The sequence below is a fragment of the Carlito syrichta genome, unplaced genomic scaffold (genome assembly GCF_000164805.1).
Source record: "Carlito syrichta isolate Samal-C Ts95f unplaced genomic scaffold, Tarsius_syrichta-2.0.1 Scaffold82265, whole genome shotgun sequence".
Classification (NCBI taxonomy): domain Eukaryota; kingdom Metazoa; phylum Chordata; class Mammalia; order Primates; family Tarsiidae; genus Carlito; species Carlito syrichta.
The window spans coordinates 244,893-267,532 of record NW_007026361.1 but is presented as its reverse complement, the minus strand read 5'-3'; the positions used below and the strand labels follow the sequence as shown (position 1 = coordinate 267,532).

Below are 22,640 nucleotides of genomic sequence, written 5' to 3'. Positions count from 1 at the left end.
AAAAAAAAAAAAAAAAAAGAAAGAAAAGAAAAGAAAGCAAGTGAAAGGCAGTCACATTTCTATACCAACAATAAACAAACAGAAACCAAAATAAAAAGTACAATCCCATTCACAATAGCCACACAAAAAATGAAATACCTTGGCATCTTCCTAACCAGAGATGTGAAAGACCTTTACAGTGAAAACTACAAAATACTGCCAGAGAAATCAAAGATGACACAACAAATAGAAAAATATTCCACGCTCATGTACTGGAATAATCAATGTTAAGATGTTCATTCTACCCAAGGCAATCTACAGATTTAATGTGATACCCATTAAATTACCAGCAGCATTCTTCTCAGACCTGGAAACGATAATACAGGAATTCATATGGAAATATAAATGACCACGAATAGCCAAAACAATCCTTGGCACAAAAACAAACAAACAAACAAAAAAAACCTCACCAAAAACCAAACAAACAACAACAAAAAAACAAAGTAGGAGGTATCACACTCTCAGACCTTACACTTTACTATAAAGCTACAATAATCAAAACAGCCTGGTATTGTACAAGAGCAGGCATACAGACCAATGGAACAGGACAGAGATTCCAGAAGCAAAATCTCAATTTCTCAACCAACTCATCTTCAAAAAAGCTTCCACCACTAACCACTGGGGAGAGGAGAAACTATTCAGTAAATGATGCTGGGAAAACTGGCTGACCACATGCAGAAGATTAAAACAAGACCCCTACCTATCACCATACACAAAAAGACCTAAACGTAAAACCTCAAACTATAAGAACCTTAGAAGATGCAGGAGACAGCCTTATGGAAATTGGAACTGGCGACCAATTCCTGATCAAAACCCCAAGTGCCCATGCCATAAGAGATTAGACAGACAAATGGGACCTCATCGAACTGACAAGCTTCTGCAAAGCCAAAGAAACCAAGACAGTTGGAAGATAGCCCACAGACTGGGAAAAAATATTTGTTAACTGTATATCTGACAAAGGCCTACATAACATCTAGGATCTAAAAGGAACTCAAACGTGCTGAAAACAAAAAAAGAGCCCACTACAAAGTGGGCAAAAGATACTTTTCAAAAGAAGACACACAAGCAGCCAACAGATACATGAAAATGTATCTCACTAGTCACCAAAGAAAAGCAAATTAGAACCATAATGAGATACCACCTAAAGTCAGTCAGGATGGCTACCATAAATAACTCAAAAACCAACTGATGCTGGAGGGAATGGGGTGGGGGTGGGGGAAGAACCCTTCTACACTGTTAGGGGGAGTGTAAACTAGTACAACCTCTGTGGGAAACAGTGTGGAGATTCCTAAAAGATAAAAAAATCGACCTTCCATATGACCCCACAATTTCCCTACTGGAAATATACCCGGAGAAACTCAAATCACTTTATGAAAAAGATACCTGCACATGTATGTTTATTGCAGCATTGTTCACAATAGCAAAAACATGGAACCAACTGTGCTGCCCATCAAAAGATTGGATAAAAAAATGTGGTACATATACACAATAAAATATTACACAGCCATAAGGAAGGCCAAAATTATGAACTTGGCAGCAACTTGGATGGATTTAGAGGCTAAAATACTGAGTGCTCTATTACAGAAACAAAGATGAGTATCACATGTTCTCAACTCATTAGTGGACCTTGAACAATTATCGTAATACTAAAAGAAAAGGATTGGCAGTAGTGGGAAACTACCGTGGATGGGGAGGCACACCTCATCAAGGGTACCTGCATAATGAACATTTGTATACGTAACCCTGAATTGTACCCCACATCTTTAAAATCAAAAAAAATTTTTAAATGTCAGAAATTTGCTTCAACACAGATAGTATAGTAGTAGAAGTAGCAGTAGTATAAGAAAATACTTCAAAACAGACAGTATAGTAGTAGTGATACAGTCATCTCTTGATATACATGGGTATTGATTCCAGGACCATCTGAGTTTACCCAAATCTGTGCATACTATAAAGTCCTGAAGTCAGTCTTGCAGATCCCGTGTATTTTGTCAACCTCTATGTATGTTTTGCATCCCGAAAATTCTCTTCATTCCTTCTTTTTTTTTTAATTTGGGTCTGGGTCTCATTTTATTGCCCAGTTTGGAGTGCAGTAGCACTATCACAGCTCACTGCAGCCTCAAACCCCTGGGCTCAAGTGATCCTCTTGCCTCAGCCTCCCAAGTAGCTGGGACTACAAGCCCAGGCCACCATGCCCCATTAATTTTTAAAATTTTTTGTAGAGATGAGGTTTCACTATGTTGTCCAGGTTGGTCTTGAACTCCTGGCCTATAGCAATCTTCCTGCCTTGGCCTCCCACAGTGCACAGTTCAAACCCTTGTTGTTCAAGGGTCAACTGTAGGAGTAGTAGTGTTGGTGATGGTGACAGCACAGTGCTTCTCAACTGTGGCTGTAGATTAGGAACACCTGGAGATCATGTAAAACTCCCAAAGGCCAATCTGTACTCCAAGTCACATCCCAATATGGATTAGCTAGCATTTAATTAGAAAAAGCCTAACTGGAGATAGCTGCTGTAAGGTTTTTGTCATATTAATCTTTGATCGAGACCAAAAGTTTTCCCAATTATCATACTGAATGAAGTGAGTGTTCACTGATGAAAGAAGTGGCTTATTAAACAGCAAAATGGGCCAGGCATGGTGGCTCATGTAGATAATCCCAGCACTTAGGGAGGACGAAGCAGGAGAAGTACCTGAAGCAAGGAGTTCCAGAACAGCCTGGGCAACATAGCAAGACCATGTCTTTACAAAAAATATAACAATTAGCAGGCATGGTGATGCATGTCTGTAGTTTTCAGCTATTCGGACGCCTGAGGCATATAAGGATGGCTTCAGCCCAGGAGTTTGAGGCTGCAACGAGCTATGACCATGCCGTGGAACTTTAACATGGGTAACAGAGTGAGACCCTGTCTCTAAAAATTTTTTGTGAAATTCATAGTATTCCAGTTACATGGACTGGCTAAATTAGAGACAAAATCTACCCTTGCAAAATGGTAAGAGAAAACTCTGAAGTCTGGAAATTCTAGATAAACAAAATCTTGTCTCTAGAATACTGTTTTATTTGCTTATGGTGATCATTTTATACAAAAACAGAGAGCTGAAGCTTCAACAAATCTAAAGGAGACTACATAGAATATTTTATGCATGCTGGCTCATTGTCTTTTAAATGTATGTTTGTATCAGAATCTGCATACATACCAAAGCAACTATTAAAACACCTAGCAAAAGACCAAAGAGTCAGCCATGTGCAAATTGGCTTTGGCAAATTTATAACAACAGGTTGACAAGCATAGCATACACAACAGAGGAGAATGCTTGGACTTCAAGTGTTCTAAGGCTCATCATATGGTTCAGAATGAGAATAAAAGATATTTATTGACTTAGGAAGTTTGTAAGTTGAATATGTATATTAAAATGTCTAGAATAACCACTAAAGGAAGAGAAACAGAATAACTACCAAGTTTGTTAAGAGGAAAAAATGAAATGAGAAAATATAACCCAAAAGAAGACATGAAATGAATAGTTTTAGCTGGGCTCGGTGGTTCAGCCCGTAATCCCGTGCCTCTGGGAGGCTGAGGTGAGTGGATTGCCTGAGCCCGCGGGTTCGAGACTCGCCAGGGCAGGTGAGACCTCATCTCTACAATAAATCAAAAAATTAGCCGGGTGTGGTAGCACGCGCCTGTAATTCCGGCTACTCGGAAGGCTGAGGCGGAAGGATCGCCGGAGCCCAGCAGGTCGAGGCTGCGGTGGCCGGGAGCGGCCACTGCACTCCAGTCTGGGCGACAGAGTGAGACTCCGACTCAAAAAAAAAAAAAAAACCATATTTAAAATTGACGTTCCTTTGGTAAGAACGATGAGGAACAAAAAGAAGGCAACAGTACACAATATTGTGAATAAACAAGAGGGTATACCTACATATGCTGTAGACATTAAAAGATCATAACAGATTATGAAAATTTGACAAAAACATATGAAATACAAAATTTCCTAGAAAAACATAGGAAATTTAAAATTTATAATCAGTACTATGAAATCACCTCTCAAAAAGAATTACAAAATCCAGGTAAGTTTTACTAGTAAGAAATGATCCTTGGCTGGGTGCGGTGGCCAAGCCTGTAATCCCAGCACTTGGGGAAGCCGAGGTGTGAGAACTGCCTGAACCCAGGGGTTCGGGACCAGCCTGGACAACTTGGTGATACCTCGTCTCTACAATAAATAAAAGATTAGCCAGGTGTGGTAGTGTGCACCTGTAGTTCCGGTTACTTGGAAGGCTGAGGCAGAAGGATCAACTGCGCCCAGCAAGTCGATGCTGGGGTGGCCGTGAGCATGCCACTGCACTCTAGCCTGGGCGACAGAGTGACTGACTCAAAAAAAAAAGAGAGAGAGAGAGAGAAATGATCCTTATTCACAATACATACACCAACAAATAATTAGTCTTCAAAATATATTTTAAAAACTACAAACAAAACAAGTGGCAATCTTAAGTAGGCATGTCACAGAACAGGAAACCTAAATGATCAATAAATACGACTCACCTCAATAGTAAATAGGGAAATTCACGTTAAAATCACAATCAAATTATTCAAACCAAAACCAAAATAATGGCAAAAGTAAGAATACCAAGCACTGATAAGAATAAGAAACAATTAAACGCTGTCATATACCACTACTGAAAATGAAACTTACATAACTACTAAACAACAATCTGGCATTATCTGCAAAGACGTGTATGTATAACCTGTGTTTTTATAAGCACTTTATATACCAGTAAATAACTCCACATCCATCCAAATAAGATAAATTGTAGTATATTCATAAGATAGAAAACTCTAGAGCAGTGAAATTAAATAACAATTCTTACAAACATAATATTGAATAAAAATGCAAGTTGAAGATTGCATACAGTTGTAACTACAGAGCAATTCTGTTTATACAAAGTTCAAAATATGCAAAATAAATATACTGGTTTAGAGATCTAAATACGATATCTTTATAAGAAAGAGAAAATACCAAATTCAGGATTGTGGTTACTTCTGAGGGAAGAGATAATAGGATCAGAAAAGTCACATATTAGACTTCAAAGATAATGTTAATGCCCTTTTTCTTTACTAATATTTAAAACAAGTGTCTAAGTACCATGTAATTCCCCGTAATTATGAGATGAAAATCAGTGGGGGGAAGGAGCAAACAACCCACTTGAAAGAATAGTTCTCTCTGAGCATGAACTATACTTATAACAAAAGATAAGATTCATAGCAATAACAATTAGTTATTCTCCTACCTTTATTGGTGAAATATGAGACTGGGAAACAAATCCACGGACATTCTCAATCTCTGACAGGTTCTTCTCTGAGACATGAACCAGTTCCGGACCTATCACCTCATCAGTGATTTGTGGGGAGGAAATGTGCTCTTGAGGAGGTGTATCTTCATCCTGATATCGGTATTTCTGTAAAGTAAAGAAAATAAACATGATGAAGCCCTGAAAAGCAAAGTGAGTTTAATTCAAATCATGGTTTTCACAGTTAGCCAAATACTAAATATTTAACAATATGAAAAGTGTATTTTATGACTTAATACAACGAATCTGTGAAATAGGACTCCATTTTATAAATCATGTCAATAACTTAAAATTATTTAATTTGATTATTAAAAATAAGTCAAGGCCGGGCTCAGTGGCTCAGCCTGTAATCCCAGCACTTTGGGAGGCTGAGACTCAGTGGATTGCCGGAGCCCGTGGGTTCGAGACCAGCCCAGGCAACTTGGTGAGACCTCGTCTCCACAATAAACCAAAAATTAGCTGGGCATGCCTGTAGTTCTGGCTACTTGGAAGGCTGAGGTGGAAAGACTGCTGGAGCCCAGCAGGTCGAAGCTGCGGTGGCCGGGAGCACGCCACTGCACTCTAGTCTGGGCGACAGAGAGTGAGACTCCAACTCAAAAAAAAAAAAAAAAGTCAAAGCTAGATGATAAAGAAGCCTGAATATTGATTGCCCCTTTCTTACCCAATGTTAGCTGACTATGTAGTTCTAAGATACAGTTGTCTAAATGAAGTTACCATGAAAAACCAAAGTTATTTCACTAAATTAGTCTGGTTTTCTTATTCGGTTAACTTGTACAAAAATGAAAAAAAGTCAGCCATTTCCAAAAAGTCAGTAATTTCATATACTGGAAATTATTCCAGTATATAATAGCATTTTTTCTTTTACCTACAAAATGATTTCACACACACCTCTATTCAATACATTTCTAAAAGACTAACATACTCTTAAAACATCACAGCTACCTCACACCATATATAAAAATTAAGTAAATTGTGGTTATAGGAAATGGGAGAAAATATAGTGCCATAGTCTTTAACTCAGGCCAGCAAAGCGTATGCAACAAATCCAACCAAAATAAGATAAAATAAAACATTCTCTTTCCCATTGCCCAATCATAAAGAAAATGAACATACAAGGCATAATAGAAAAAAAATGTTCAATAATAAATAAAGGATTATATGCCACTATAAGCTATTCTTATACATGATTTTTAAAAGTCAGCAAACAGAAAGAAGTATTTTAGAAAGCATACAGATGGATCCATAAACTTAAAAGAAAAAAACCTCAACTTCTTTAGTCAGCAAAAAATACAACTGAAGCATTCAGAGAAATGGGCATAGATCATCACATTTGTGGGAGAGGTCTTTTTCTAGAGGGCAATCTGGCAGTATATTTCAAAAGCCCTGAAAATGTTTCCACATCCTGACCCTGTAATTCCACTTCTAGGAATTAATCTTAGAGACACCATCAAAGAGGAGCACAAATATTTGTTGTCTGTATAGAAAAAAAATGTGTATTTGTAAATTAAAAAAAAAAAAAAATGGAGTTGACTGCTGAAAGTTACTCCTGTATCACCTTTGAAACAACATCTTTCTGTGAGATGGTACAATTACAAGGAAAACAATCTGGCTTACAGCAACATTAGCTAGTTTATTTAACATAAGAATAATGTTTTTACAAGTAACCTCAATTATTTTCAAAACCAATAAAAAGGGCCAGGCATGCCTGTCATCCCAGCACTTTGGGAGGTCAAGGAGGGAAGAATGCTTGAGTCCAGTAGTTTGAGACCACCATAGGCAACATAACAAGACTCCACCTCTACAAAGAAAATTTAGGGAAAAAAAAAGAAAATAATTTTCTAACTTTATTTATATAACCTAACACAGTTTATTTATTCAGTTGAGTGGATGCAAAAATCTATGTAATCTTAGTTGTAGACGTGATAAAGAAGGAAATTTGGTACCATCTTTTGAAACTCCATAGTTACAACTTAGTACGTACTTTAGGGAAAGTTACATGTACAAAGATATTCATTACAGTGCAGACTGAAATAAAGAAAAACTAGAAACAGACTGCCTATCAATTGACTAAAATATGGCTAAATTAACTGTAGTACTCCATCCTAGGGAGTATCATGTAGAAATTAAATTGAAGAAAAATCTACTTCTTCTAATAGGAAAAGCTGAAGATACAGATTATTGAATGAGACAAGCATGTTTTAAAACTACAGTATATATATACATATTTTATAAGTAAAAACGATAATATAGTTTGATATTACATAAGAATATTAAAAACTGAATTAAAATATAAATAGAGGGCCAGATGCAGTGGCTCATGCCTATAATCCCAAAACTTTGGGAGGCTGAGGTGAGAGGACTGCCTGAGCCCATAGGCTCGAGACCAGCCTGGGCAACTTGGCGCAACTTCATCTCTATACTACATCAAAAAATTAGCTGGGCATGGTGTCACATGCCTGCAGTTCCAGCTACTTGGAAGGCTGAAGCAGAAGGATTGTTTGAGACCAGCAGGTCAAGGCTATGGTGGCCGGTATGCAACTGCACTCCAGCCTGGGTGACAGAGTGAGACTCCGACTCAAAAAACCCCCCAAAATAAAACAAAAAAACCACATAAATACATACACAGTTTGAACATTTTTAGGGAAAGCAAGTGTATGTGTGTATAAACATTATATTTGTATGTGTATGTATAAATATACACATATTCATATGTAAGTACACACACACATACACATATCCAAGAATGTAATACATAATGGGGGGGGATCAGAAAGGAATTAAAACAAAAAATGGTTCCTTCTGAAAAGGAAGAAATCACTAAAAAAAGTATGTTTTTAAATTTATATTTTAATCTGTCATTTTCTTTTGATCCCTTTTTATTCCTTATGATTAACGAAAAACTCAAGGCATTTGACCTACAGGGGTTCCCAGTAAAATCACTACATGCTCATGGGTTCTTCAACATGGTCCTTCGTATTTTTCTGCAAATCAGCAGCTGGATGCAACAACTTGATTAGTCTTATATTCAATTCTTTTGGTGAGACTATAAGTGGTGTCATCAGGAAGCATACAATGTCTCGTCTTTTTATGATGTTAGCGGCTTTTAATACTCAATGACTGAATCAATTCATTTACTTGAAGTTGCAAAATTGTGACAATCTAATTCTATATTTCTTTTTCATTAATGTGGTGGAACACACATATACAGAGATACTTCTCTTCACCCTCCACTTGGTTACCTGCTGGTAGAGTTCACACAGGAAAAATACTTGAATGCATGCCTTTTATCTATTAGTTTTCGAGACATTTAAAAGTTGGTTCCTTATCATCCTCCTAAGGCGATCAATTATGTACCTGTGTAGCATTGAAAACAATCTCTTTCAAAGTCCTACCTGGTGATTTCCTCCATGTGCACCCCCCCTGGAATTGACAAGCTTATACTAATATTCATATGGAAATGCAGGGGACCCAGAAAAGCCAAAATAATCTTGAAAAAGAAAAAATGGAGGACTCGCACTTCTTCATTTTAAAACTTACTACAAAGTCACATAAAGACTGAGGTGTTGGAATAAATATATAGACATATAGATCGATGAAACAGAATTCAGATTCCAGATATAGACCCTTACATCTGTGTCAGTTATATTTGATATATGTGCCAAGACAATTTGATGGAGAAAGAACAGTCTTTTCAACAAATGATGTTGGAACTACTGGATGCAAAAGAACGAAATTAGACACTTTCCTTACACTGTGTAAAAAGATTAACTCAATATGAATCAAGACGTAAATATAAGAGCAAAAGTTATAAGATTCTTAGAAGAAGAAAACACAAGTATTAGGATCAGGCAATGGTTTCTTAAATATGACATCTAAACATCAACACCAAAAGAAAAACAGATACACTGGACTTGATCAAAACAAAAAAACTTTTGTTCATCAAAAACCACTAACAACAAAATAAAAAAAAAAAAACCAAAGAATGAGAGAAAATACTGACAAATAATATATTTGATAATGACCTAGTATCCAGAATAGATAAGGAAATCTTAAAACTCTAATAAAAAGACAATCCAATTTTTAAATGGGCAAAGGATTTAAACAGAGATTTTCCAAAGATATTACAAATGGCCAATAAGCACACGAAAAGATGTTTAGCATCATTAGCCATTACAGAAATGCACATCAAAAATATAAGATACAGTCTGGTGCGGCACTTTGGGAGGCCTAGTTGGGCAGTCTGCTTGAGCCCAGGAGTTCAAGACCAGCCTGAGCAACATAGCGAGACCTCACCTCTACAAAAAAGCAAACCAAAAAAAAAAAAAAATTATCTGAGCATGGTGCTGCTACTTGGGATGCTGAGATGGAAGGATGGCCTGGGCCCAGGATGTCAAGGCTGCCATGAACTGTGATCATTATGATCATGCCACTGTACTCCAGCTTGGTCAACAGAATGAACCTCACTCAAAAACAACAATAACAAAACAAACAGCAGCAGCAAAAAATCCCACAAGAGGCTACTTCACACCCAATATGATGGCTATAATTTAAAAAGAAAAAGACTGACACTATGTGTTGTTGAGAACATCGAAAAATAGAAACACTCAAACTCTGCTGATGGGAATGTAAAATAGTGCATTCATTCTGGAAAACAGTTTAACAGTTCCTCAAAAGATTACATGGAATTAATAAATGACCCAGCAATTCCTCTCAAAGAAACTGAAAACATTCATTCACATAAAAACTTATGCATAAACGTTCACAGCAGCAGTATTCACAATAGCCTCCAAGCAGAAACCACCCAAATGTCCATCCATTTATGAATAAGTAAAATGCGTGGTATTATTCATGCAATGCATTATTATCCAACCATAAGAAAAAAATGAAGTATTGATACATATTACAAAATAGAACCTTGTGAAAATATGATGCTAAGTGAAAGAAGTCAGACACAGAAGTCTACAAATTACATAATTCCATTTATATGAAATGTTCACAATAGGCAATCCCTAAAGTCAGAAGGTAAATCAGTGGTTATCAAGGACTGGGGAGAGAAAGAAATGGGTATTAACAACTAGTGGATATGGAATTTATTTCCAAAGTGATGAAAATGCCCTGAAATTTGCTAGTGGCAGTAGTTGCCCAACCTTGGGCACATAACATTTTAAAGTAGAAAATTCTAACTTATCTTAATTTAAAAATTATCATTATAAATTGATGAATTACACATATTTGATTGGTTTAAATCCATTGCAGATATTCTTTTTAAACCTCAAACTGTCATATCTCCAGTCAGTGGGAATCTCTTAGTTTCTAAGTTACCAGGTACTTGTAGTGCCAATAAAACTGAATACAACAAAGTAAATTCTATTATTTATTACAGGTTGAGCATCCATAATCCAAAAATCTAAAATATGAAATCCTCCAAAATCCAAAAATTTGTGAGCATCAACGTAATGTCCACAAGTAGAAAATTCCACATTTGATCTCAAGATATGTTTGCAGTCAAAATGTTGTTCCATACATAAAATTATTAAAACGGTTGTATAAAATTATCTTCAGGCTGTGTGTACAATGTGTATATGAAACATTTTAAATAAACTTCATGTTTAGGTTTGGGTCTTATCCACAAGATATTCCATTATATATATACAAATATTCCAAAATCTGAAAAAAAATCCCAAATCTGAAATCTTTCTGGTCCCAAACACTAAATTTAGATAAGGAATACTCCACCTGTAATGACTCAAAAAGGAAAACCTTGAGTTCATTACAATTATTATTTGAGAAAGTATTTCCAAGCAGCTTTCAGGCCCATCATCACTTTGCATAGCAATATTCATCTATATTTATTACCTAAAAGTTGATCTCAACCTATTTCCATAAGATTTTTAAAACTGAAAATTTTTTTTTTTTTTGACTTGGAGTCTTACTCTGCTGCCCAAGCTTGGAGTGCAGTGGCACTTTCACAGCCATCACAGACTTGGCCTGTTGGGCTCAAGCGATCCTTCCACCTCAGCCTTCCAAAAGTAGCTGGAACCACAGGCACATGCCACCACACCAGGTTAATTTTTTAATTTATTGTAGAGATGAGGTCTTGCCAATTTGCCCAGGCTGGTCTTGAACCCCTGTGCTCAGACAACCCTCTCATTTCCGCCTCCCAAAGTGCTGGGATTACAGGCATGAGCCTCCGCACCCAGCTACTAAAACTGAAAGCTTCTTATAAACCAGTTTGCTGATACAGTTGAATGCACAAAAGTAAAGTCTCTGGCAAGGATGGTCTAACATTTATACTAAAAAGAATCAAAGTGGCAATGAAGAAACAGGGATGAAGGAGGAAGAATATTTGAAAATGATTATAGTAAGAACAGTCTAAGCATGTTTCTTTATCCTTTTTTATGTTTTAAAGTCTGGTATCTTTGGTATATACCTTCCACTGTCATTAATCTTGGCTAATAATATTAATAACATTATTTTACTTACTATCATGACTTGAAATCTACTTTAATTTCGAATGTGACTATGTTACTGCTTCACTACTGTTAGATAAATTTCAGATATCCTTCTTTAAAAAAAAACAACCACTTTTTTTTTTGAGTTGGGGTCTCACTCTGTCACACAGCCTGAGTACAGTAATCCAGTCATGGCTTATTACAGCCTTGACCTCCTGGGCTCAGGCAATCCTCCCATTTCAGCCTCCTGTGTAGCTGAGGTTATAGACCCACACCACCATGTGTGGCTAACTTTTTTGGTGTGTGTTTGTGTGTGTGTGTATGTGGAGATGAGTCTTCACTATGTTGTCTAGGCTGGTCTCAACCTTCTGGGCTCAAGAGATCCTCCCACCTTTGCCTCCAAAAGTGCTGGGATTACAGGCGTCAGCCATCATGCCCAGCACAGACACCCTTCTTTAAAAACAATTAGTTTTCTGACTATAGAAATGATGCAGATTCTAAAACTGTTAAAAATTTAAAATGACTAAAATCAAAACCAAAAATTTACTAAACATTTCATTAGAACAAGGTTTTAAAATCAATATCAAACAGTTGGGAAAATATAATTATTATTAGTTTGTAAATATCTCCTTATCTACCCTTCAACCTATAAATATTTATTCAGTAGGAAGATAAAAATAAATATTTTGTACTACATATTGCCCAACACACTCATACTTCATTTTGAGAAAAACAGCAAGACAGTAACATAAAAGCAATGGTGAGGTTTAATGTGAATTCCTGAAACAGATGAGGATTATGTGTTAAGGAATGGAGGGACAGAATCACCACCAATCTGAAACCCAATTTCCAAATTTCAACAAAACTTGAGGTACTGGGTGTGTCCTGTAGGTGTTTATATATAGGGGGATAGACAAAACTTAGATATTGATATGAATATTCTAAATGTTTGCTAAAATTCAAAGGTAAGTACAGTATAGAAATAAGAAAGAACACACAAACCATTTGAAGAGAGTATAACTTAAAAAAAACAGGAAAAGAAAAAAAAAAACCCTGAAATTAGCAAAAAGTTAACAAGTGGGAGAGAATGTTTAAAACAATGATAAATGCAAGATGGAAAGAATTACAAAATTAGTGACAATAAATGTAATTGCATTACACTGGCATTTAGATTCTATCAAGGAAAAGGTAATTCCTGCATTCCTGGACTATAAAAAGCTTCCAAATTCATTAGACAATCAGGTTTTAGAAACTGAAAAAAAAACCCAATAAATCAATCTTACTTTGAAAATGAATTAAAAGTATTTTGGAAGGAAATTCAGCAAACTGAATCCAACATCATAAAGTAAAATATATCCCAAGAATACAGGGATGGTTCAATTTGAAGAGAGACATATATTCATATATTTTACCACATGAAAAGATCAAAGAACAAAATTCGCATGATCATCTCAACAGATACTTTAAGAACAACAATCTAACCATCTGCCAAAATGTTTAACCCATTCCTGATTTTAGAGGAAGAAAAACTCTTAACAATACAGAAATAAAAACAAAGTTTTAAAGCATCTACCAGCAATCATATTTAATGATGAAATAGTCTTACAAAGAGGAAATCAAGACAATATCATCTTATTCAACATTTTCCTAGTCTTCCTGACCAATATGCTAAAAGCACAAAAAGAAACAAGAGGCATAACTGCCTAAAACCACAAAAAGTGCAAGAAATAATTACAGAGGTATGAATATTTTTCCCAAAGAGATGTTCACAACTTTAATCAGTTTCTCAAAGGGACTTGGGATAATCACTTTAAATAAGTGTGTGAGAGAGAGAGAGAGAGAGAGAGAGAGAGAGAGAGAGAGAGAGAGAGAGAGAGAGTGTGTGTGTGTGTGTGTGTGTGTGTGTGTGTGTGTGTGTGTGTGTGTAGGGGTAGGGGGAGACTGTTTTCCCTGTCAGAGAATAATCTGGTGTGACCCGTTTTTAGATCTGTCGTAAAGGTAGTAAGTGACAGCGAGTTAATGAGCTGTGGAAGAGAAAATATGTATTTTATTGTGTATAAAAATTTTAATGTATATTATGCAAATGTTACATAATGATGTAAGTTGCTATAAATGAAAAAGTTGAAATTCAATGATAGTCATAACTGTAAACAAAACATTCACCTCACTTTATTTTTATTTTTTTTAGAGACAGGGCTTCATTCTGTCATCCAGGCTGTGGTGCAGTGATACAATCATGGCTCACTGCAGCCTTGAACTCCTGGGCTCAAGTGATCCTCTTGCAACCAAGAATTTAAGCTTTAAAACGTACTCTAAACACTTTCCTTTTCCTTTAAACTTTAAAATGTCCTTTAAACATTTTTTTCTTCCTTCTTCTCTTCCTTAGCACTGCCTTGTACCATGATCTTATGACCAACACATGCATGCTTATCTAACTATAGGCTTTCTTAAAGATTCCAGGGGCATAGTGGCCTAGCTGAGTTCTCCCTCTCCTAGGAAGAGCCTCAAGGTAGTTCACCTGCAACCTGACCACAATCAGAGTGATGTCAACCAGGCCTCCAGGTGGACAATAACTCAAGATAACCAATGGAATAAGACATGTAAATGTGCACTCAGAACCACTCCTACATAATTTTCCCTCTAAAAATCTTCTTTGGCCTAAAATTTAGAAATGGTATTTAGGACATCAGTCCACCTTCTCCTTAAGAAGCCAGTTCTTGAATAAACCTGTCTTTCCTTCCAACAACTCTCATCTCTCAAGTTTGGCTGTGAGTGGCAAACACCTGGACCTGGGTCCAATTACACTTCCACATCTGCCCCCCAAGTAGCTATGACTACAGGCACATGCCACCATACCTGGCTAACTTTTTTTTTTTTTTTTTTTGAGAGTCTCACTCTGTCGCCCAGGTTGGAGTGCAGTGGCGTGTTCATGGCCACCCCAGCGTCAACCTGCTAGGCTCTGGCGAGCCTTCTGTCTCACCCTTCCAAGTAGCCAGAACTACAGGCATGTACTACAACACCCGGCTGATTTTTGATTTATTGTAAAGACAAGGTCTCGCCAAGTTGCCTAGGCTGGTCTCATACACCTGGCTAATTTTTAAAAAAATTTTTAGAGACCGGGGGGGGGGTCTCACTATGTTGCAAAGACTGGTCTTGAACTCTTGGCCTCAATTGATCCACCTGCCTAAGAGTTCACTTCATTTAAAATACAGTCATGTGTTGCTTAATGGAAGGAATAAATTCTGACAAATGCATCATCAAGCAATTGTTCCATTGTTGTGTGAACATGTGTAAGAGTGTACTTATACAAATCTAGATGGTATGGCCTACCACACACCTAGGGTATATGGCATAGCCTATGGCTTCATGGCTACAAACCCTATAAAGTATATTACTGTACTGAATACTGTAGGCAACTGTAACACAATGGTTAAGGTGTATCTAAACATATCTAAACACAGGAAAGATACAGTAAAAATAGGGTATTATGATCTTATGGGACCACTGTCATATGTGCAGTCTATCACTGATCGAAACAGGCTATCACTGTTATACGGCATCTCACCATACAAAATTATGACTGCAAGAGATAAAAACCTTAACTTTTTAATGACTAGTTCTATAACAATCTCATACAAATAAGAGGTTGTGTTTGTTTGGTTTTTTTGAGTTGGAATCTTACTACATCGCCCAGGCTGGAGTGCAGAGGCACACTCACAGTCACCCCAACATTGACCTGCATTGAACTACAGGTGCCTGGCTATCATGCCTGGCTAACTTTTTAAAAAAAATTTATTGTAGAGACTTTTTTTTTTTTAAAGAGACAGGGTCTTACTCTGTTGCCCAGGCTATGGTGTGATCATAGCTCACTGTAACCTCAAACTCCCGGGCTCAAATCATCCTGCAATCTCAGCCTCCCAAGTAGCTGGGACTACAGACATGCACCACCATGCCCAGCTAATTTTTTTTGTTTTTGTAGAAATAGGGATCTCACTATGTTGTCCAGGCTGGTCTTGAACTTCTGTTCTCAAGTAATCCTCCCACCTCAACCTCCCAAAGGGCTGGAAAGAAAATTTTTCATTTAAATAATTTTGTAGTTTAAAATTTTACTAGTCATAAGAGCTAAACCTCCATTTCATAAAATACCAGGAAAACTTTGTGACAATTTGTGTCATGAACTTTCAAAAACAGTTTAGAATTCTGAAGATTACAGCATCCCCTTTCAAAGACCAAGTTTTCTGAAAATCAACATTTTAAATTCTAAAACTGATCTACTAGCTAATACTATATTTCACCAATACAGTATATCAATAATTATAAAATGTCTCACTAGTTATATGTACCAACCAAAAGGCAAACAAAAACAAACAAAAACTAACCACATATCGCTTCTTGGTCTTTTGGCTAAGATCAAGTGTAGTATCTGTTCTTATCAGTTTAATATCTGATACATCCTCTATCCGAGGACAATATATTAAATGGATTTTTGGAGCAGGGAGTTGGAATAGGAGCTTGCTCTGTCCACTCCACGCATGGGCCTGGTATTGCAGTACTTCCAGGAACGGTGCACCTCCCCCAGGGGAATAAAAAAAAAAAAACAAAAAACTAACCACAGCAAATATTTGTGAAGTACATCACTATACATAATTCCAAGTGTGAAATGGGTTAAAATTTGAAAAACATGCTTTTAGAATCAATAAAATACATTTAAAACCACAGAAATTTACAACATTTCTTCTCAAAAATCGTTTGCTCATGTTTTATATCTTCAAACAATTAAAAAAGTATACTTTTAAGAGCAAAATTATACTCAGTTTCAAGGTTAAAATAAACGGCCTTTGTTAGGGAAAACAAAACAGGCATTAAATTGTATCAATCAGGCAGGCTAGAGGTAGTAAAAGTCGTTATGCCATGACTAAAATATGCGTGTCTATGCCATGACTAAAATAGCTTAGGCAATAGAATCTATCACCTGCAAAGAGTCATGCCGGGCTGGGAATGGATCTCTGTGGCAAAGCCCCTCCTGAAGGTGCTTGTCTTTAATTTTCTTAAACATTAGAGTACAAAGAACTCCTTGCTCCCAGGGTAACACAGGAGCCAAGAGCTTTTCTAATCTTCAGTTAAATATTATAATCCTATTCCCACTGCTTAGGCTCCCTTATTTAGGAAAAATTACAAGTGAATCAAACTACAATACAAAAATGCATAAAAACCACTATTGGTTTTGTTCTCAATAGTGGTTTAATATGAAGCTGCAGGAATAGAATCAGAAGACTCATAACAGCTGTATTAGATTGAATCATTTCCCAATCATGACAAAAGCTGTTTCAGGACTAGTTTAGACTAAGCCAGCTCCAGACAAACTGTCTTAAAATGAGGTTAACTATGCTCTTTGCAAAATAACTGCTGGTTTGTGATAGGAACTATGGTATAATTTCCTCCATTCCATTTGTCTGTTAATAAAATTAAGTATTATACGCATTAACTGGGATGAAGATTTTTAGATGCAATTAAACTATGGCCTGTGGTTAAAATAATACTTAGTTTCAGTCTCCAACAAACATGAATAAAAACCAATCTATACACCTGGGGGAAACAATTTAGTCAAAAAATGGGCTACCTGCAAAAGAACTGATAACTTCTCTAAGTAAACATTTCTTTCAACTACAGTTAACCTTCCAAGAGTTCCACATCTGCAGATTCAACCAACTGCAGCTCAAAAATATTTGAGGGGAAAAAAATATAACAAATAATAACAACAAAAAACAGTACAAGTAAAAAATAACTATTTGCATAGTATTAAGCATTATAAGTAAATTAGAGATGATTTAAAGTATACAGGAGGATGTGCACGGATTATAATGCAAATACTACACCATGTTATAAGGAGCTTGAGCATCCACTGATTCTGGCATCTGTGAGGGAGCAGTGGACCCCCTTAGGATACTGGAGGTACCAACCATATTGACTTGCTTGGAGTAAAATTGAATTAAAAACCCCTGGAAGCACTGACACCATATGCTGAGGGATTAAGGGCCCAAGGAGAACAGAATTACTAAATAAAGCTTTTTAAGGAAGGAATTGTGATATGCCAAGATAAAATTTTCACACATCAAACATCTTGAGCATGCCAAAAAAAAAAAAATGTTCAACCTTCACATAGTAAAGTTATGTATGTGAGAAATGGTCTGCCTTACCAATATTGGGACTTACTACCTTCACCTTCCCCCAGAAATAAAACCTGGATGGAGGAGGTGGTATAGAATACAAAACAAATAAAATAATGTTGTTATGATTTTATAGAAATATATACATTTCCAAAACTGGCCATGACTGGATGAGATAAAGCACAGAAAACAATAACCATGAGTGAAAAGAACATTCTCAAAAACATAATCCCTCAGAAAGTACCAAAAACAAAAATAGAAATCCACCTCACGTATGTAAATATAAAATTCTAAAATAAAACATTAGCAAACAGAATTAGAAAGAACGTCAAAATATTAAAACCCAAACAGAACACACTCCTAAAATGTCAGAATACTTAGATATCAACATATCATGTAATATAACTGACCTCATTAACAAGCCAAAAGGAAAAAAATATTAATGAACAGTTAACAAATAAAAACATTCATTATTGATTAAAAACAACTACCACCACCTCATATAGTTGGACAGTGTCCTACCGTAAATCAAACCAAAACCTATATCACAATTAATGGTAAGTCAGGAACAAAACTTTTCTGTGACTGTTGTAACAAGGTACCATAAACCTAGTAGCTTAAAACAACACAAAAGTTTTATTTTATAGTTCTATAGTTGATAAACCCAAAATGTGTTTCACTAGGCTAAAATCTGATCCATTTTTTGGAGGCTGTATGGGAGAATCAGTTTCCTTGCCTTTCTAGTTTCTAGAGGCTATGTATATATGTTCCTTGCAGGTGGCCAGCCCATTGCCTCCATCCATCTTCAAAGCCAACAATATCAGGTCGATTCCTTTTCATTATGTCATCTCCCTGGTTCTGTTTTCCAATTCCTACTTCCATTTTTAAGGAACCTTTTGATTACACTGGGCTCAGTCAAATAATATAGGATATCTCCCTATCTTAAAGACAGTTGATTACCAACCTTATTTCCATTTGTGACTTTAATTTCCTTTTGCCACATGCACTAACATATTCACAGGTTCCAGGGGCTACCTATAGGACCCAGACATCTTTTGAGGGGGCTGATGGGAAAAGCATTATTCTGCCTACCTCAGTATGCTATTGAAAAGTAAACAAATAAATGAATCTATGATGTAAAGTGCCAGATAAAAGATACTTCTTACTAAGAAGACATTTGAAAAAAATCAGTACTTATTCTAGGTTTTTAAAAGAACTCAATTACATATTTTCTGGATATACATTCTTCTATTCACCCAAAAGTCAACCATTAATCATAATTAACGAGGAAACACTGAAGTCATTCACATTAAAGTTAGAAATAAGATAAAAATACCACTATTGCTATCATTGCTGAGGAGATAAGAAAAAAAACCTAAGAGATACAAAAATTAGAAGGAAAAGAATGAAATTTTTACAATTTACAGATGATCTGTTGTTAAAACCAGAAAAATTCAAGAGAAATGCAGAAAAACTACTATATTAATAAGGCATTTCAGTTAGGTATTCAGATAGAAAATGAACATATAGAAATATTAGTTGCTTACATTCAACTATGTAATAACTGTGCTGTAAACCATGTTGAACCACTTTCAAATATGGCCTGCTGCCTGCTTTTGTAAATCACACTGTCCTGGAGCACAGCCACATTCATTCATAATTTATGTATTGTTTATGGTTGCTTTCGGGTTGCTTTCCAGTTGTTTTTGCAATACAGTGCTACATAGAGCCAAGATGCTGACAGCCCACAAAGACTATCTGATCCTTTACAGAAAAGTCTGTTGACCCCTGACTTAAACTAATAACAAATAGATGACATTTACAACCATATTTACAACTGAAACAAAAAATGTAAAATGTCCAGGAATTAATAAAACTGAAGTATCCAAATATCCAATTTTACCAAATAGAAAGCAGACCATGTTCTTGGCAGAAAGAATCAAGTTAAAGGTATTCCTTTGCTAAGTTTACCTATATATTTTATCTTTTGCATAATTCCAATAAAAAGATCAACAGAAAATTTATTATTCAAATGTTTATTTATTTAGAAATTCAAAGAGGTAACTAAAATTCATGTAAAATACCAGCAAGAAAAAAGAGAAAGTCTACAAATAAGAGGTAAAGTACGTAAATTATCTTCAACAAATTTTAACCCTATTATAAAAAGCTGATGATTAACACATGGTGTTACTGATGCATGAACAGAAAGATTAGTAAAACACAGATGAAAACCAAGACCTTATATTAATAAGAATTTTGTACTATTTGATAAAGGTTACATCTTCAATATCATTGGTTAAAAGACAGGTCATTCAATAAATAGAAAAGGGAAAAATGGGTAGCTGTAATAACCAAATGAGTTAACAGATTTTTAAAAAAATGAAACCACAGCAACACAAGAATGATTCCTCTAGAAAAATTCTTTTGTAACTACAGAGTTCAAAGACATATATAACTGTAACATAGGATAAGCCATAAAAAGACTGATAAATTTGACCAGAAGTCAAAAAGTAAAAAACTAGGAAAAAAAGCATAACTTTAACCCAAAGAATTAGTTGGACAAACATATATAAAGACTATAAGTCCCTAAGAAAAAGATACAAAGCTCTTCAGCCCTCTCTCCAGTGCATGGAAAAAGAATATAATACCAAGGAATTTAGAAAACAAATAAAATAATTCTTAAATATCCAGTAAGATTTTTACCTACTTTCAGAAAGATAAATGTAAATTAAAGCTACACTGAGCTATCACTTCTCACATTATCAGACTCAAATATCCAAGTCTGATAACACACTATACTGATGAGGACATACGGAAGACAGGTGCTTTCATACGTATCTGTGGAGTGTACATGGGTACTACCTCTATAAAGAACAATTTCACAACCTCAATCAGTACTATAAATAAACATATTCTCTGACTCGGTCATTCTACTTTTAGAAATTTAACCTATAGAAATATTTCCATGTGTACAAATGCAATATGTGTAGGCAGTTATTCACTGTAGCACTGTTTATAAAACAAATAACTTAAAACATCCATCATTAAATATTCATCAATAATGAACTTTTCATATAAATCATCCCTATCCAATAAGAGTAGAATAAGTCATAAAAAGAAAAGTCTTCAGATATGGAAACAGAAAGAGCTACAGTGTTAAGTGGTTAAAATAAGTTCAGAAGAGTACAGACCATGCTCGTGTCTGCTTATATATAAACTAGGATGCACATGAAACAGATAACTTTCAGTGTTTGATGAAAAGAGATCTGTACCTGAGGGAAAGGGATGGGAGGGAGACCTTTTCATTTTTATGGATCACGCTCACCACAGGCTCGACTTCCTGAGCTCAGGCGATCCTCTGCGTTAGTCTCTCAAGTAGTTGGGACTACAGGCATGTGCCGTTACGCCTGGCTAATTTTTAAAAGCTTTTTGTAGAGACGAGGTCTCACTATGTTGCCCAGGCTGGTCTTCTACTCCTGGGCTCAAGCAATACTTATACCACAGCCTCCCAGAGTGCTGGGATTACACGCATGAGCCACTGCACTCAGCCTTGGAAATTGTTTAGTTGAAGAGTAAACATATGGTTATCCTACAACAAAGCAATCTCACTCCAAAAGAAACAAGTGATTATGTTTAACAAAGACATGTAAAAATGTGCATAGTAGCTATATTCATAATATATCAAAACTGGAAGTGACCCCCCCAAAAAAACCCACCTAACTAATACATACAACCACACTGACAGATCTCACATACCTTATGTTGAATACAAGAAGCAAGATACAAAAAAATACAAACAGTATAAGAAATTTAAGAACAAGATCTAATATAGTTATGTATAATATAGTAAAACATAGACACAAACACAGATGTATATACCTTTAAGAAGAGGTATATAAAGATACAAGTGTTAGCCACGGGGTTGGGGTACTGATTAAGAAGGGACTTGAGGAAATCTTTTGGGGTGACAAAAATGTTTCATATTTCAATAACGAAGATGGTCACAAAGGTAACATGCATTATGCAAAAAATCAAGCCGGGCTCGGTGGCTCAGCCTGTAATCCCGCGCCTTTGGGAGGCTGAGGTGAGTGGATTGCCTGAGCCCATGGGTTCGAGACCCACCTGGGCAGCAAGACCTCATCTCTACAATAAATTTAAAAATCAGCTAGCTGGGTGTGGTAGCGTATGCCTGTAATTCCAGCTACTTGGAAGGCTGAGGCAGAAGGATCGCCGGAGCCCAGCAGGTTGAGGCTGCGGTGGCCGGGAGCAGCCACTGCACTCCGGTCTGGGCGACAGAGTGAGACTCCAACTCAAAAAAAAAAAAAAAAAGTCATTCACAGATAAGAAATAATACCAATTTTATGCATATTCTTTCAGTAAACAGAGTATTTCCCAACTATGAAATATAAGCATAACCTTAATACTAAAATCCAACAGACGTTACAAAAGAAAATGATAAATATCCCTCATTAACTTAAATACAAGAATTCTTTTTAAAATACAGCAAATTGAATATAAAAGAGATGATCTAAAACATAACGCAACATGACCAATAGACTTACTGCAGGAAGGCAAGGTTAGTTTAACATCTGAAAAATAAATCAGCATAATTATATTAAGATAATAAGGGAAAAAGAGAAAATAA

General features: G+C 35.9%; 1 protein-coding gene across 1 annotated transcript in view; it reads right to left on the bottom strand.

Moving 5' to 3' along the window:
* The window catches only part of LOC103257990 (disks large homolog 1-like), a gene marked incomplete at its 3' end in the record, with an annotated part of 175,682 nt that overhangs the window by 65,727 nt on the left and 87,315 nt on the right, over window positions 1-22,640 (bottom strand). Inside the window, exon 5 of the mRNA XM_021711196.1 lies at window positions 5,317-5,484. Coding sequence (XP_021566871.1) covers window positions 5,317-5,484 — 168 coding nt within the window. The remainder of the gene's footprint in view (window positions 1-5,316; window positions 5,485-22,640) is intronic.